Source organism: Astyanax mexicanus, chromosome 7, assembly GCF_023375975.1.
Source record: "Astyanax mexicanus isolate ESR-SI-001 chromosome 7, AstMex3_surface, whole genome shotgun sequence".
NCBI lineage: Eukaryota > Metazoa > Chordata > Actinopteri > Characiformes > Acestrorhamphidae > Astyanax > Astyanax mexicanus.
This window is the reverse complement of record NC_064414.1, coordinates 56,142,304-56,157,500: the sequence shown is the minus strand read 5'-3', so window position 1 is coordinate 56,157,500 and position 15,197 is coordinate 56,142,304. Positions and strand designations below refer to the sequence as shown.

The window sequence follows — 15,197 nt, the reverse complement described above, 5'->3', positions numbered from 1 at the left end:
AACTCCTGCACTCAGAATCCTCAAACAACTGACCAAAAAATACAGGAACCACAGGAACCACAACACCAACCATCTACCAAAGCTTTACTGAAGACAAAGGACAGTAAGACTGAGGTACCAAGTGGAGATGAAAGCTCTCTTTCAATCCAAAATCCAGAACCAGGCCCAAATAGTGTGTTTAGAAACCCTCTTCCATACAGAACATTGCCCAAAAAGCTTTGGAAAATCAAAGAAAACGTTCACCAAAGAAAGCACCAAGGTCCACAAACGGTTTCTAAGTCCACCAGCAGTAAGAAGGAGACAGAAAGTGGAGAAGAAAGCTCTACTTCAGCCCGAAATCCAGAACCAGACCAATATGGTGTCTTTACAAACCCACTTCCATACAAAACCCTCTCGGAAAAGAAGCGAATGAGCCAAGAAACCATTGAAAGAACACTGGGTCCAAAGCGACAACCAGCTTCAAAAGATGCACCAAAGAAAGACACCAGTAAGCAGGAGCTTTCTCCTCCAGTCCAAAATCCAGAACCAGGCCAATATGGTGAGTTTACAACCCGACTTCCATACAGAACGTTGTCCAAAAATCTCTGGAAAAGCCGAGAAACTATTCAAAGAACACTGGCTGTACAACACCAAACAAATCCCAAATTAATGTCCAAAGTTCAAGGTTTTCCTCACATCCAGAATCCAGAACCAGGCCAAGAAACAGTTCAAAGAAAATTGGAACCACAACACCAACCAGCTTTCAGAGGTGCGTCCAAAGTGGCTTTTAAAGTGGTGTTAGAGAAGGTTCAAGATAAAACAGAAATAAAAAGTGGAGATGAAAGCTCTCCTTCAGTCCAGAACCCAGAACCAGACATGTCCAAAAACTTACAGCCACGGACAACCACCTCAAAAAACATAAACCGGGAGTCTCTCCAAAGAAATCTAGAACCCAAAGACCTTCAGAGATCAGTAAATGCTAATGAGAGAACTACACATGGACGCTCTCCTCCACTCACCCCGAGAAACTGGAGACTGGACTTCAGGGTTCTAATGGAGACCCTCCAGGTCCAGAACAGCCCCTCCTACAGGCCTAAAGCCCAGCCCCGACCTCCAGCTCCGAGGCGCCGCCGGCGCCGGTTCCCTGGGGCCGAGAGGTCTCCGGTTCTGGGCCGGAAGAAGAGCAGGAAGATGTCTCTCGGGGCTCTGGATGAGTCCCTGCAGGTGGAGAAGATGATGAGAACCTGCAGGAGGCGCTGTACCCTGGCAGCCATCCCTGTGATCCGGCCAACGAAGGGCAGGAGCACCAGAGTTACTGCTCAGGAAAACTTCAGAATGGGCGGAGAACAGAAACCCAGAAAAACTGCTGGAGAAATCAATCTCTATAAAATGAAATAAAATAAACAAATGAGCATCCACACCATAGTTTTACCCCCAGCTTTAGCTTTAGCTTTAGGTTAGGATTTGAGCTATAAAGCTAAATTATCTACTAACCAAAACAAGCTGTAACCCCCAAATAACACTGGTGCTATGATGCTAATGTAGCTAACAAGTAATGGAAGCCTATACACCACCAATTAGCATTAAAGCTAATATATTATAAATGAAAGTTTGGAATACACGTCGGAAAATTCTAGAAGGTTCTTTACCTGCAGGGAACTCGGGGAAATGTTCAAGCCTAAAAATGCCCCACTGTAAGAAAAACATACAATGTATTGTTCCAAGCAATGTAATTCCGTATAGGCCATTCATCCTGCAAAATTGCCTATTTCTACGGCAAAAGCTGTAGGAGAAGTAGCATTTAACAAAAAGGGGGAATGAGAATAATAATAATTTTAAGTTAGTTGGCTTGGAAAGGTGCAAGTTCTATGAATATACCGATTATCACGGTTCTAGCTTTGTAGAGCTGTTTGAAATTTTTGACAAAAGTTTGCGAACACTTTTAGTTTGGGACTTCTTTAGATTAGCATTGAAGTTATAAACCTAATGTTTTTTACAATTAATAAAAGCTTAATTTCTAAAGGGTTTAATGAAAATACACATCATCTCAATCAAACTTTGACTGGGCCAATCCAAAACTTTCATTTTTATTTATTTATGTTTTGAGCCATTCTGAGGTGGATCTGCTAGTGTGCTTCGGGTCATTGTCATGCTGCAGAACCCAAGTACACCTGAGCTTAATGTCACAAACTGATGGCTGGATGTTCTCCTTCAGTTTTCCTTCAGTTTTTAATGAGAGACAGCTGGATTCATGGTTCCCATGGATCCCAGGCCTTCACACTACCACCACCATGTTTGACTTTTAGTTTGATGTTCTTTTTCTGAAATTCTGTGTTAGTTTTAAGTCAGATGTAATATAAACAGTTCCACTTATGCCTTGTCAGTCCACAATTTTTTTCCCTAAAGTCCTGGGGATCATCAATCAATTACTTCAGGTTCAGGTTGGTTTGGATATATTTATTCCCTTAATAAATTAAAAACGGCTTTTTATATTTACTCAGGTTATATTTGTCTGACCCTTTGTTTATAATCTGAAAAATGAAAGAATGACAAAATGCAAGAACAAATGTAATCTGTAAGGGGGCAAATACATTTTCATGGCACTGTATAAATATATTTTTAATAATTATTTATTTGATATCTATAATTTCTAATTTCCATTTCAATTCTTTTTTTCTCTTTGCATATTGGTGTACTGTGTCAAACTTAATTTCGTTGCATAATTTATTGGATATTTGATTATTTCAAGAAAGAATGTTAGACAATGAAAGTCATTGTTTTGAGTCAAAATAAGTTGAATAAATGATAAGACTTTTAATACTTTTAAATCTGCTGAAATTAGGCTTCCATGTGTATATTTTTTATTTTAAAAACCATCATGCTTTCTGTTTGTGTGTATTTTTGAGATTGTGTATAATGATAACTGTCCAATGAAAAACATCTCCAAAACAGCAGCTTTACAAAACCTCTTAACTTTTAATGGAAGTCAGTGTAAAAAGAGTTTTTTTCAGGTAATTTTGGCTAATTTCTATTGGTTCATTCATTTAGAAATTTGTGTAGTAAATATATATGTAGTAAAGTTAAAAAGTAACGCAACTGGAAAAGTATACCGAATATGTTTTGTTAAAATTATATATCTTACTTTTGCAATAATATCAAAGTACAAGACAATATGTTTAGTAATTAAATGCATTTTACAGTTATTTTGTGTGCATATTTATACATGTAATTTCCTGGGGACAATGATTCGGTGGAATATGCTAAAAATAGTTTATTTCAGGTAATTATCTAACATATATCTAATTTTAATTTTTCTGGACATTCTGATACAGAGTAAGGGAGAGTTTTTGGGTGTAAAACATGTAGTAAAGTAAAAAATAAACACAAATGGAGATACCAGTTATTTTTATTGTTATTATGAATAATATTATTATATTATTATGTGCTGGATGTAAATATGGGTATTAATGGTAAATAAACGGCAGAGGGCGCTGTGGGCGGAGCCTCCTTTTAACGGCAGCCATGACGCGCGGACGGTTTCAACCAATCGGGTGAGAGCAGCCGGAGTTTGAACAGCGGTGGCGGCGGTTGGAGCAGCGATGCTAAAAACAGTGTAAAATAACCGGATTAAAGTGGGAATTAAACCGGAATTAAAGCGTTAAAAACACCGGGGATAGAAGGTAAGAGTGTTTAAAGTTGTAGTGTATCTGCGGGCTGTGTATTTAATACTGTAATATATTAAAATGTGGAGTTTTGTGACCTAGTCAGCCGCTAGTGAACAGGCTGTCAGATTAACTGTTTATAGCAGCAGCAGCTCTCAGTAAAGTAAAAGCTCATACTAACATAACTAATCTATTACTAATATACAGTACCAGTGTTTAGTCTGTACACATCTTCTCTTTCAGTGTTTTTCTTTATTTAATGTATTTTCTACATTCCAGATTAGTATTAAAGATATAAAAGCGATTAAAGGGATTTGTAATTCTGTAGTAAAGAGTATAAAAGTGTTTTTCCTCCACATTAATCTCCTGATCTAAAGCTGATGAACTGAGATGGTGATTTGAGGTGATTTAATTGGGATGAGCTGGAGCTTCACAGCATGAAACTATTCCAGGTGACTCTCCCTCATGAAGATACTGAGATCTAAAATACTAAAATCTCACAAAGAGTCTGCAGATCTGAACTCAAACATGCATCTGATACTAATTCTGGTTTATTTTAAAAAATAATTCAGCATGTGTTCCTGTAAAGCTTTAATAGAGTCTTTAATATTAAACTTACAAAAAAAAATCGTAAAGAGAGAGAAAACACACTGAATGAGAAGAGGTGTGTCCAAACCAGTCAGCCCCAGAGTATGATGCTGCCACCACCATGTTTTACAGTGACTGGTACTGTATAAACATAATGGAACACCCTACCCATTAGGCACACCTAACTGTCTTGGCTTTTGACCCAAAATGAGATTTGATTTTGTTTTGGTAGGTTATTTACTTTTTTTACTTTTTTATTTGTTTCATTAATTATTTTTACTGTTCTTTTTGTTTGTGTTTGCTTTATAATTATATATGTACAACACTTGGTTTTATCTGTTGTTGCTTTCAAACTGTTCTATAAGTAAAGTTAAGTTGAGAACGAGGATAAACTGTAGTTGTTTATTGTTAGTTCGCTTTAACCAGAAATCCTGAGACCACCAATTATTTTTAAATGGAATGGAGTAAAAGATTAGTCTCCAGAATAATGGTAAATATTCTGATGCATTTATTTAATACCCTGCTGACACACCCAGCTCCTGTTGGTAGCTGGGAGGTCTTTGATTGTCAAGGTTATGGCTGGGCGATATATTGTTAGTCATAATTTTAGAATGCAATATATATTTGTAATTGATAATTGCAGTATCTTCTTCTTCTTCTTCTTCTTCTTCTTCTTCTTCTTCTTCTTATTATTATACTACTGGGACTGCCCAATATATTCTTAGTTTTAGCATCAACATCAGTGTACACGTGGTCACAAGTCTCACTGCACAGTTTTCACTCACAGTGTTTTCTGCCATGTCAATATATATTTTTACAACTTCTTTGCTGCTAAATACAAAGAAAAACAAAAAAAATTATATTTTCTGGGTTATTGATAATGTGTACCTAATAAAATGCCATTTGTTTTACTCCAATCATTTATTAGTATTTTGCTAACCTGGAGTTAATTGAATTGAATTTAAAAAATCTAAAATAACCTGTAATTCTCTGGTTGGGTTTAGTACTTATATACAATATACAATAAGTATATTGCTACTGTTCCCAAAATGCTTAGATTAGTGTAGTATTTTTATGCTTTTAAAATAAAAAATAGATTTTATATGTATTGACAAACTCCTAATGTTTCTGTCTGGCTTGTGATTTAAATGCTATTTTATTCTTATTTACAGAAGATTTCTCTTTAACCAGGAGCCATGTCGACTCCCAGAGGACAGGTCAGTACTGTGATTGTATTTGTGTTTATTTATTTGTTAAGAAAAACACAGGTTCATACAGTATAAAGTAATGATCAGTGTGTGTTTATTGTTAAAGTGTTAGTTTATGTTTATTAGAGGATAAATGAATGATTACAGTGTGTTTATTGTGTTAACAGCAGTCTCTGATGAGGTTGGAGAGAACTCCACTGCGGGAGCTACAGAACGAAAATCAGCAGCAGCAGAAAATACAGAGCGTTAAAACTCTGATTCAGCAGGAGAAGAACACAGATCAGACTGAGGTATGATCAATATCTGATTTATTTTACATCTAATACATCTAAAGAGTTAAAAGCCTCTAAAAAAACTCCCTCACAAACTTATTGTGATTGTTATGAATATAGTGTCTGATGCCTAATGCAGTGTTTATTTTTATACTCTCCCCAATATATGTGTTTTATTTTCTATCCCATTAAAAACAGATTACTAGTTACTTTTTTTCAGTAAGTCGATAAGTCACAATTATTTTTATCATGTTCTCCATTTATGCTTCTTATTGGTAAGGCTCCTGATCCCCTGCATGCTGTACTGCCCATTTCTTCTGCACATTCTGCAAAATATTTTGAAAGTTGGTTCCTATCTGACTCTAATCAAAACAAAGTATACGATAGGAGACATTCACACAGGCTGGATCTTATTTTTAGGAGATTTTCAGGGGATTCTGATAAACAGCTCTGTAAAAAATGAAGAGATCACTTCAGTTTCTGAATCAGTTTCTCTGATTTTGCTATTTATAGGTTTATGTTTGAGTAAAATGAACATTGTTGTTTTATTCTATAAACTACAGACAACATTTCTCCCAAATTACAAATAAAAATATTCTCATTTAGAGCATTTATTTACAGAAAATGAGAAATGACTGAAATAACAAAAAAGATGCAGAGCTTTCAGACCTCAAATAATGCAAAGAAAACAAGTTCATATTCATAAAGTTTTAAGAGTTCAGAAATAATTAATATTTGGTGGAATAACCCTGGTTGGTTTTTAATCACAGTTTTAATTTCATGCATCTTGGCATCATGTTCTCCTCCACCAGTCTTACACACTTGATTATATTCCAAAGGTTTTCAATTTTCTAAAATCAATTTTAAGTTCAGAGAAGATGTGATAACTACCTAAATTGAATCTATTTGGGAAATCATGGAGATGCCTTGCTCTATCATTTCTCTTAGGTATATACAGATTAATAATACAGAGTAATATCTAGTCATGTTGCCAAACATGAATACATTGAATGTTGTCATCTCTCTGAATAAAGACAATAAAATTTGCTACATTTGGAAATAAATGGAATAATAAATAAATTTGGAAGTAAATCCCATCTGAATAATCCTGTGTTCTAGTGCTAGGCGAATTTAACGATTCATTTTGTTAATTCAAATTTTTTAATGCGATTTTCAAAATTGAGAAATCACGATTTTACATACAGACATTTAATTATTTTTTTAATCTAAAATATCTGAAAACACTACTCATTTCTGAAGTGTTTATCCATCTTACCTTGGTTACCAGCGCTTCCCACAGACTAACCCGCGCATATGTTTTAAACATTCTGCCGAGGACTGAGTTCTAGCCCTTTTCATACAAACACTCAGTGAGATAAATCATATATTTATCTAGAAATAAATCCTACCGTTTTTAAAGGAACTACAGCATCATCGCTCTCCAGTGAGGATCTGTGATGAATTGTGGAAAACAATAGTAATAATAACTTCTTCAAAGTTTCTTCTGTGACTCGTTTACTCAATTTTCAGTCAAAAACCTGCATTCTGAAGTATTTTCTTTTATATATATATATATATATATATATATACTGTATATTTTTATATATACACTGCTCAAAAAAATAAAGGGAACACTCAAATAACACATCCTAGATCTGAATGAATGAAATATTCTCATTGAATACTTTGTTCTGTACAAAGTTGAATGTGCTGACTAGGGCTGTCCCTAACGATTATTTTTTAAACGATTATTCTAACGATTATTTTTTTCGATTAGTCGACTAATCTATTTATTGAGAAACATATTTAAATAATTATTATTTTACGTTTTAAAGCAAACGATAAAATACTATATTTATATATAATAACAACAACAGCAACACAAGCCTACTAAACCAAACCCCACACTTATAATCACTTACATGTACAGCACGTTGTTTAGATCTATAACGCTAAAAATGGATAAGCTCCCATACACCACAACCGTGTGTTGCACTGTTTTCTGTGACCGCTAGATTTTGTGACCACGGGCAAGTAGTTCTCAGCAGACCTGTGCACTGGCCGATTCGAAACGTGTTCGTTTCTAATGTTTACCCCGACTGGCCAAAACGGTTAAGTTTAGGGCTGAGGGTAAGGTGTAGGTATAGAAAGCTTCCGTTTTGCCAATGAACGCTCATAACCGTGAGCACTGGTCACAAAATTCCGACGGTGACAGAAAACGGTGTAACACCGCAGCGCCGACGGCGCTAGCTAAAATAACTTAAGGCAGCTAGCTTAGCTAAACACCTGAACTTATGAATAATGCTACTTTTTCTGGAAACTGCGAAATGCCATGCACAAATATAAACCAAAAATGTATAATTTCTGCCTGTGGCAGGTTTAAAACCTTTGGTAGACAGCCTTAAGTCTTTTTAAGGACACCCGCGGAGACCCTGATGTAAACGGTAACTTACTGTGTGACCCTGTTGACATAGTGCTCCTGGATGTTTGCGCTATAGTGCTCCTTTTGCACATATGGCAGAGGACCACATTGTTGCCCTTTTGCGTGAAATGCTCCCAAACTTTAGATGCCCGCTGGTGGTTTTTTGTAGCCGTTTTCACTACCGCAGTTCTACAGCGGGGGTGTTGTGCCGATTCTGTCCGCTAAGCGGGAGTCAGATTCAGCAGAGAGTCGGATTCGGCACAAGCGCGGCTGCACCTCGCGGTCCGCGGTGTCAGTTGTAAGCGCTCGCGCTAGCCGCAAAATACGGCGGAAAACACTGAGGGAGCTGCAGAATTATGTCTGTGTCTCTCTCTCTCTCTGTGTGTGTGTGTGTGTCTCTCTCTCTCTCTCTCTCTCGCACGTGAACTCCTCCGCGTTTGACTTGCAGAACTGTGTTTAGCTGTTCTTAAAAATCATTTTAATTAAATAATAGTTCTATGCTTCTATGTTACCGTGTTAATTAACATATTTACGACGCGCCGACGCACGTTATGCAAATCGATGTATTTTCGTAATCGATGACGTCGATTATGTCGACGCGTCGCCCCAGCCCTAGTGCTGACAACAAAATCACACAAAAATCATCAATGGAAATCAAATTTATTAACCAATGGAGGCCTGGATTTGGAGCCACACACAAAATTAAAGTGAAAAAACACACTACAGGCTGATCCAACTTTAATGTAATGTCCTTAAAACAAGTCAAAATGAGGCTCAGTATTGTGTGTGGCCTCCACGTGCCTGTATGACCTCCCTACAACGCCTGGGCATGCTCCTGATGAGGTGGCGGATGGTCTCCTGAGGGATCTCCTCCCAGACCTGGACTAAAGCATCCACCAACTCCTGGACAGTCTGTGGTGCAACGTGACGTTGGTGGATGGAGCGAGACATGATGTCCCAGATGTGCTCAATCGGATTCAGGTCTGGGGAACGGGCGGGCCAGTCCATAGCTTCAATGCCTTCATCTTGCAGGAACTGCTGACACACTCCAGCCACATGAGGTCTAGCATTGTCCTGCATTAGGAGGAACCCAGGGCCAACCGCACCAGCATATGGTCTCACAAGGGGTCTGAGGATCTCATCTCGGTACCTAATGGCAGTCAGGCTACCTCTGGTGAGCACATGGAGGGCTGTGCGGCCCTCCAAAGAAATGCCACCCCACACCATTACTGACCCACTGCCAAACCGGTCATGCTGAAGGATGTTGCAGGCAGCAGACCGCTCTCCACGGCGTCTCCAGACTCTGTCACGTCTGTCATGTGCTCAGTGTGAACCTGCTTTCATCTGTGAGGAGCACAAGGCGCCAGTGGCGAATTTGCCAATCCTGGTGTTCTCTGGCAAATGCCAAGCGTCCTGCACGGTGTTGGGCTGTGAGCACAACCCCCATCTGTGGACGTCGGGCCCTCATACCATCCTCATGGAGTCGGTTTATAACCGTTTGTGCAGACACATGCACATTTGTGGCCTGCTGGAGGTCATTTTGCAGGGCTCTGGCAGTGCTCCTCCTGTTCCTTCTTGCACAAAGGCGGAGGTAGCGGTCCTGCTGCTGGGTTGTTGCCCTCCTACGGCCTCCTCCACGTCTCCTGGTGTACTGGCCTGTCTCCTGGTAGCGCCTCCAGCCTCTGGACACTACGCTGACAGACACAGCAAACCTTCTTGCCACAGCTCGCATTGATGTGCCATCCTGGATGAGCTGCACTACCTGAGCCACTTGTGTGGGTTGTAGAGTCCGTCTCATGCTACCACGAGTGTGAAAGCACCACCAACATTCAAAACTGACCAAAACATCAGCCAGACAGCATAGGTTCTGAGAAGTGGTCTGTGGTCCCCACCTGCAGAACCACTCCTTTATTGAGTGTGTCTTGCTAATTGCCAATAATTTCCACCTGTTGTCTATTCTATTTGCACAACAGCAGGTGAAATTGATTGTCAATCAGTGTTGCTTCCTAAGTGGACAATTTAATTTCACAGAAGTTTGATTTACTTGGAGTCTTATTGTGTTATTCAAAACTCTTCTTCACACAGAATAAATCTGAGAACCTGAACCCTACTTGTGGATCAATCAGAAGAGATGAGCCCACAGATACCGCCGTGATTAACTTGGATGGAAGCGTTACGTTCAGATCGTTGGTGTGTACGGGAGGAGAGGTGGAGCTTTCTGAAGGATCTGAAATGTCGGATGTCTCTGCTCTTATTGGAGCTCTATCACTGGAGGACGATTCGGGTCCTGAAAGTCTCAATAACACGACTGTAACGTATGGAGAAGATCAAGAGACCATGATGACCAGCGGCCAACATGCTGACCACCCGTACTGCCAGTACAAATATGTGGAAAATGTTGATATTTCTGCAGTTTTATCGTCTACAGAACACTCAGACATTACGTTTAAGTCCTTTACGTGTCCAGGAGGAGAGATTGAGGTTGAGTTTGAGAATGGGTCCATTATTCAAGATATTGGCTCAGTTTTGGTTCTAGAAACACCACTTGGCGATCCATCCAAGAGTTTTGGAAATGAAACTGAACTTTCTGAAGAATCTACAGAGCTTCCAGTGTCCCCCAGCCGCCATATTGATCATCTCTACTGTGATAATTCAAAGAAATGTCCAATTCCCAGAGTTCCTAATGCTCTTGAGACCATTGCTAATGCTAGCCACGTCCAGAACCTCTCCAACATAGATGTCTCCACTGTTGGTAACACTACCAATTTGGAAAACGCTGATTTTTCAGCAGTTTTGTCGTCTATAGAACGTGAAGACATTACATTCAAGTCCTTTACGTGTCCAGGAGGAGAGATTGAGGTTGAGGACGAGGTTGAGGATGGGTCTGTTTTGGTTTTAGAAACACCAATTGGAGATCCATCCCAGAGTTTTGGAAATGAAACCAAACTTTCTGAAGAATCTACAGAGCTTCCAGTGTCCCCCAGCCGCCATATTGATCATCTCTACTGTGATAATTCAAATAAATCTCCAATTCCCAGAGTTCCTGATGCTCCTGAGACCATTGCTAATGCTAGACACGTCCAGAACCTCTCCAGAACCGATATCTCCGCTGCTTTGGGTCAGTTAGTGGAGGAACATGGAGACGTTATGTTAAAGTCGTTAAATTTTTCAGGATTGGAGGTTGAGATTGAGAATACACTCAGCACGTGCAGCGAGTCTGAAATATCAATGCAAGTAAAGAACTTGGCTGTAGATGGTCACCCACAGTCCTTCTCCAGTGGTTTTAATGGAAGTGAAGAAGAAAACGATGATGGAGGAAGTTCTAGAGCTTTGTCTCTTGAACATAAACATGAAGACCATCTTTACTGTGGACCCACCAACTCACCAGTCTCAGAACCGACCTCAGAACCAGTCTCTGAGACTCAAGATCTCTCCAGATTACAGCATTGCTCTCCTGTCCAGTTGGAAAGCTCTGAAACTGGTGAATCTCAGAGTTTAAACCCTGAATTAGAGGATTTGTTGGTTCCTGAGGAGATGATTGGTTGCACGGATCTGTCCAACCAGAAGCAGAATTCATCCCAGCTTTATTATAGTGAGAATAAGGTAAGTTCAGATATGAATACATAATTTTGAGAACCTTTGCTTTCAGTTAGAGTTAAATTGTGATTTTTGGGGGGCTGTTAATGCATGCATTTAATCTGGAATTGAACACATTCTTTTTTTAACGCTAATTTATCACCTACACACTTTGCGCAGTCATGCACACAAGCGGCAGATTAGACCCAAGCAACTTCAGTTATAAAATGTACGAATTTATATAAATATACTAAATTCAATTCAACTCTATTGTTATTATTCTGATACTGGATTGAACATTGCAATGAAACACTGTTAGACTGGATCTCCAGTGCAGAAGGACATTAGTGCAAAGATAGAAGTTGGACAGATATGGTACAAGACAAAAAAGACATCAATCAATCTTTATTTAAACTCTAAGTACATTAAGAATGGCTCTCATTTACGATGTAGCTGAGCCGATACATAGGGAAGGAATTGTCTTAGAAAAAGAATAAATAAATGAATAAATAGACCAACTATTTTATTAAGATATGAGTTATTTTAAAATAAAACGTATAACAAATAAGATAAAAAATAAAAATTAAGTAGAAATCATAAAATCATAGGTAAGAATAAATAAGAAGGATATAAAGATGGATAAATAGAACTAAGAACAGAAGTAAAAGGAGTAAAAAAAAAAACAATAAAAGACAAGAAATAAATAAATAAAAGAATGGTTAAAAGACAGCGAAAACAAAGCAAAATTAAAAAAAGTTAACTAAAATGATATAAGATCAAAAACTTACCAAGTATTTTAACAAGGAATTAAGTAGTGCAGTGATATAATTGGTTGATGTGTGTATAGTCACAAACACACACCACACACACACACACACACACACACACACACACACTCAGACTAGGACTATAAAATCTTAGTTTTCTGCAGAGACATGACCAATTCTTATGTTCTTAGGCTTTATATGTAAAATCTTTAATCTCAATCACCTGATTAAAACAGTACTTTGATTAATCAAATTCATTTAAGCTCATAAGACAGAATTATATTTATATATTCACACCTGATCAGGAAATATTTTATATTATATTATATTTGCATATTATTATGGCCCCCAAATGGATCTTTTTAGAGACAGTTTTGATGATTAACTACTAGAGTAAATCACTTTATTTTTAGTTGTAACAGTTTCTATGATGAGACATTATGGACTTATTTTATGTAGTTTATTCTCTTTTTTAATGACTTTCATAGTAATTTTTAGTTCAGAGGTGGCTCAGCTTTTAAAGATGTGTAGCACTGTGAGTATTATATACTGTAAATCTGATTTATTTGCTTTTTGCCTTACAGGGTCAGGATAACCTCAACCAACAATCAACCTCAACAAATGATGAAAACGAAGCCAAGGAAGATCTGAGATCTTCGAGTTATCTCCTTACACACGACTCTGTGGAAGTGCAGTCTGAAATCTGTCCACTTCCAGCAGAAAACGAAGGAATTCCAGACTCTCAGTCGCTGGAGAAACTGGGAGAAACTGAGCTGAACGCTCATGTTAGCATGTCTATTGAACATTTTGTGGTTGAATCTGGAAGCTCTGAGGTCCAGAACTTGTTGGCCCAAAGTTCTGAGTCATCGTTCTCTAAACTTAAAGCTGGCACTGATGCCCAAAGCGAAAACTCTTCTCCACGACACGCTCAAGAGACATGCGACCAGCAGTCATCCTCCTCTCCTAGTGAAGAAAACCGTGTGCCGACCCGAAACAACGAATCGTCTCAACCTCAAACTTCTGTTCCCACGGCTAATGAAGGTTTTGGGCCAGAATCTGCAAACACCAGTGCCCAAAATGAGCCTGCCCAAAACTTTGAATTATCTCGTTCCCAAGTTGCTGTTGGAACAGCTACTCAGGATTTTGGGCCTGAATTGGGAAGGACCAGTGCCCGAAACACTGAATCATCATCATCATCATCATCGTACGTGAATCATGAGAGTTTTGGGCCTGAATCTGGAAATATTTTGGCCCAAAATACCAAACTATCTCATTCCCAAGCTGATGTTGCAATAGCTACAGAGAACTGTGTGCAAGAACCGGCAAATACCAGTGCGCAAAATGTTCCGGCCCAAAACTCTGAATCCTTTAAAGTCCTGAGCACTGAGCTGAGTTTGCAGGTCCCTCAGGCTGCTGTGGAGCTGGAGGCCAGCGGGGTTCGGGACAGTGCTCTGGGTCTGAGTGGAGTCCACTCTGGTTCTGAAGTGCTTAGGGCCGAGAGTGTTCAGGAGTGTCTCTGTGATGCTGTTCCTCTACACAGTCAGCTGTGGAGCGCTCTGACCCTGCAAGACCCGTCAACTCCCAGAAACAAAGCTCTCAACAGCAGCGCCCTGCAGGTAAGAGCTGAGGATAAGAACTCAGATCTATATCAAGTAATATAATACAGGAAATTGACAAATCCTGCACCTAACAGCTGGGGTTATGCATAGGGCTCAGCCAGGATCTACTACTCACTCAACTAACAACAATAGCAAAACCACCACAATCTGATACTGGCTCGACAAGAATCCAGAAGCACAGCCTAACACTATGTTCATGGTCCATTGCCTCAACTGCCAAGTAACAGACCTACCAAAAAATAACCTATGAACAAACAGAATCCCTCCTTAATCTAAGCTCACTTCCTTTAACTATGGCAACAACACACTTACCTGAGCACAATCACACACAATAAATCACATTATAAGTTGCGCAAGCAGAACACAGCAACCACTACCATCTGATACTGGCTCGACAAGAATCCAGAAGCATAGCGAACTATGTTCATGGTCCGTGCCTCAACTGCCAAGTACTCAGACGTCTACAAAAACTCATGAGACAAATTATTACAAGAGCAGGACCACACCAATCCCCTTCATCCAAACTCTAACACAAACTTCAGTGCAAGCACTTCTCAGGGGTCATCAGGCAGGCACCTTCCTTCGTCAGTGTTTCGCTGAATTAGGCCCACGACACCTCCAGAAGGCTCAACAGTGAAGTCTGGCGTCCCAGACCCACCCCCCTCCAAGCTTGCTGTAGAAGCACAAACTCACTCCCTTCCCCACAAAGCCTCAGCCCTTCTGAACCACAACCACTGACTAGATCTTTCAGCTACATCTGACAACTCCTTCACTACAGTCCTTAGCACACGACCTCTAATTCCGAATTCAGACAGCAGTCTTGTGGCAGACTTCGCAACAAAGCCTCTAGTACCTACCTCTACCGGTCTAATATACGCTTGCCACCCACGCTCTCTCACCTCAGCCACCAAGTCTGTATACTTCAGCCTTTTCCTTTCATAAGCTCCATCTACCTCGTCTTCAAACGGAACAGTCAGCTCTATAAAATACACTATCCGCTTACTTTCAGAGTACAACACTACATCCGGCCTCAAGGTTGTAACCAGAATGCACTCTGGGATCTGCAGTTTACTACCTACATCCACTAATAACTTCCAATCTCGT

At 39.4% G+C, this 15,197-nt stretch overlaps 2 protein-coding genes across 9 annotated transcripts in view; both read left to right on the top strand.

Annotated features, from left to right (window-relative positions):
* Nucleotides 1-2,630, top strand: part of LOC111191550 (ankycorbin-like) — a 4,574-nt gene extending 1,944 nt beyond the window's left edge. The window contains exon 2 of the mRNA XM_022666781.2: nt 1-2,630. This exon is cut by the window's left edge and continues 410 nt beyond it. Within this exon, the coding sequence (XP_022522502.2) occupies nt 1-1,377 (1,377 nt within the window). The 3' untranslated portion in view covers nt 1,378-2,630.
* Nucleotides 2,631-3,532: 902 nt separating this feature from the next.
* spag5 (sperm associated antigen 5) overlaps nt 3,533-15,197 on the top strand; it is a 45,975-nt gene continuing 34,310 nt past the window's right edge. For 2 of the 8 annotated variants that reach the window (XM_049481628.1, XM_049481624.1), the window contains exons 1-5: nt 3,533-3,659; nt 5,402-5,446; nt 5,605-5,727; nt 10,217-11,734; nt 13,059-14,090. In XM_049481628.1, coding sequence (XP_049337585.1) covers nt 5,426-5,446; nt 5,605-5,727; nt 10,217-11,734; nt 13,059-14,090 — 2,694 coding nt within the window. In that variant the 5' untranslated portion in view covers nt 3,533-3,659; nt 5,402-5,425. The remainder of the gene's footprint in view (nt 3,660-5,401; nt 5,447-5,604; nt 5,728-10,216; nt 11,735-13,058; nt 14,091-15,197) is intronic. The other 6 variants (XM_049481626.1, XM_049481625.1, XM_049481629.1 and 3 more) reach the window with 6 other exon arrangements.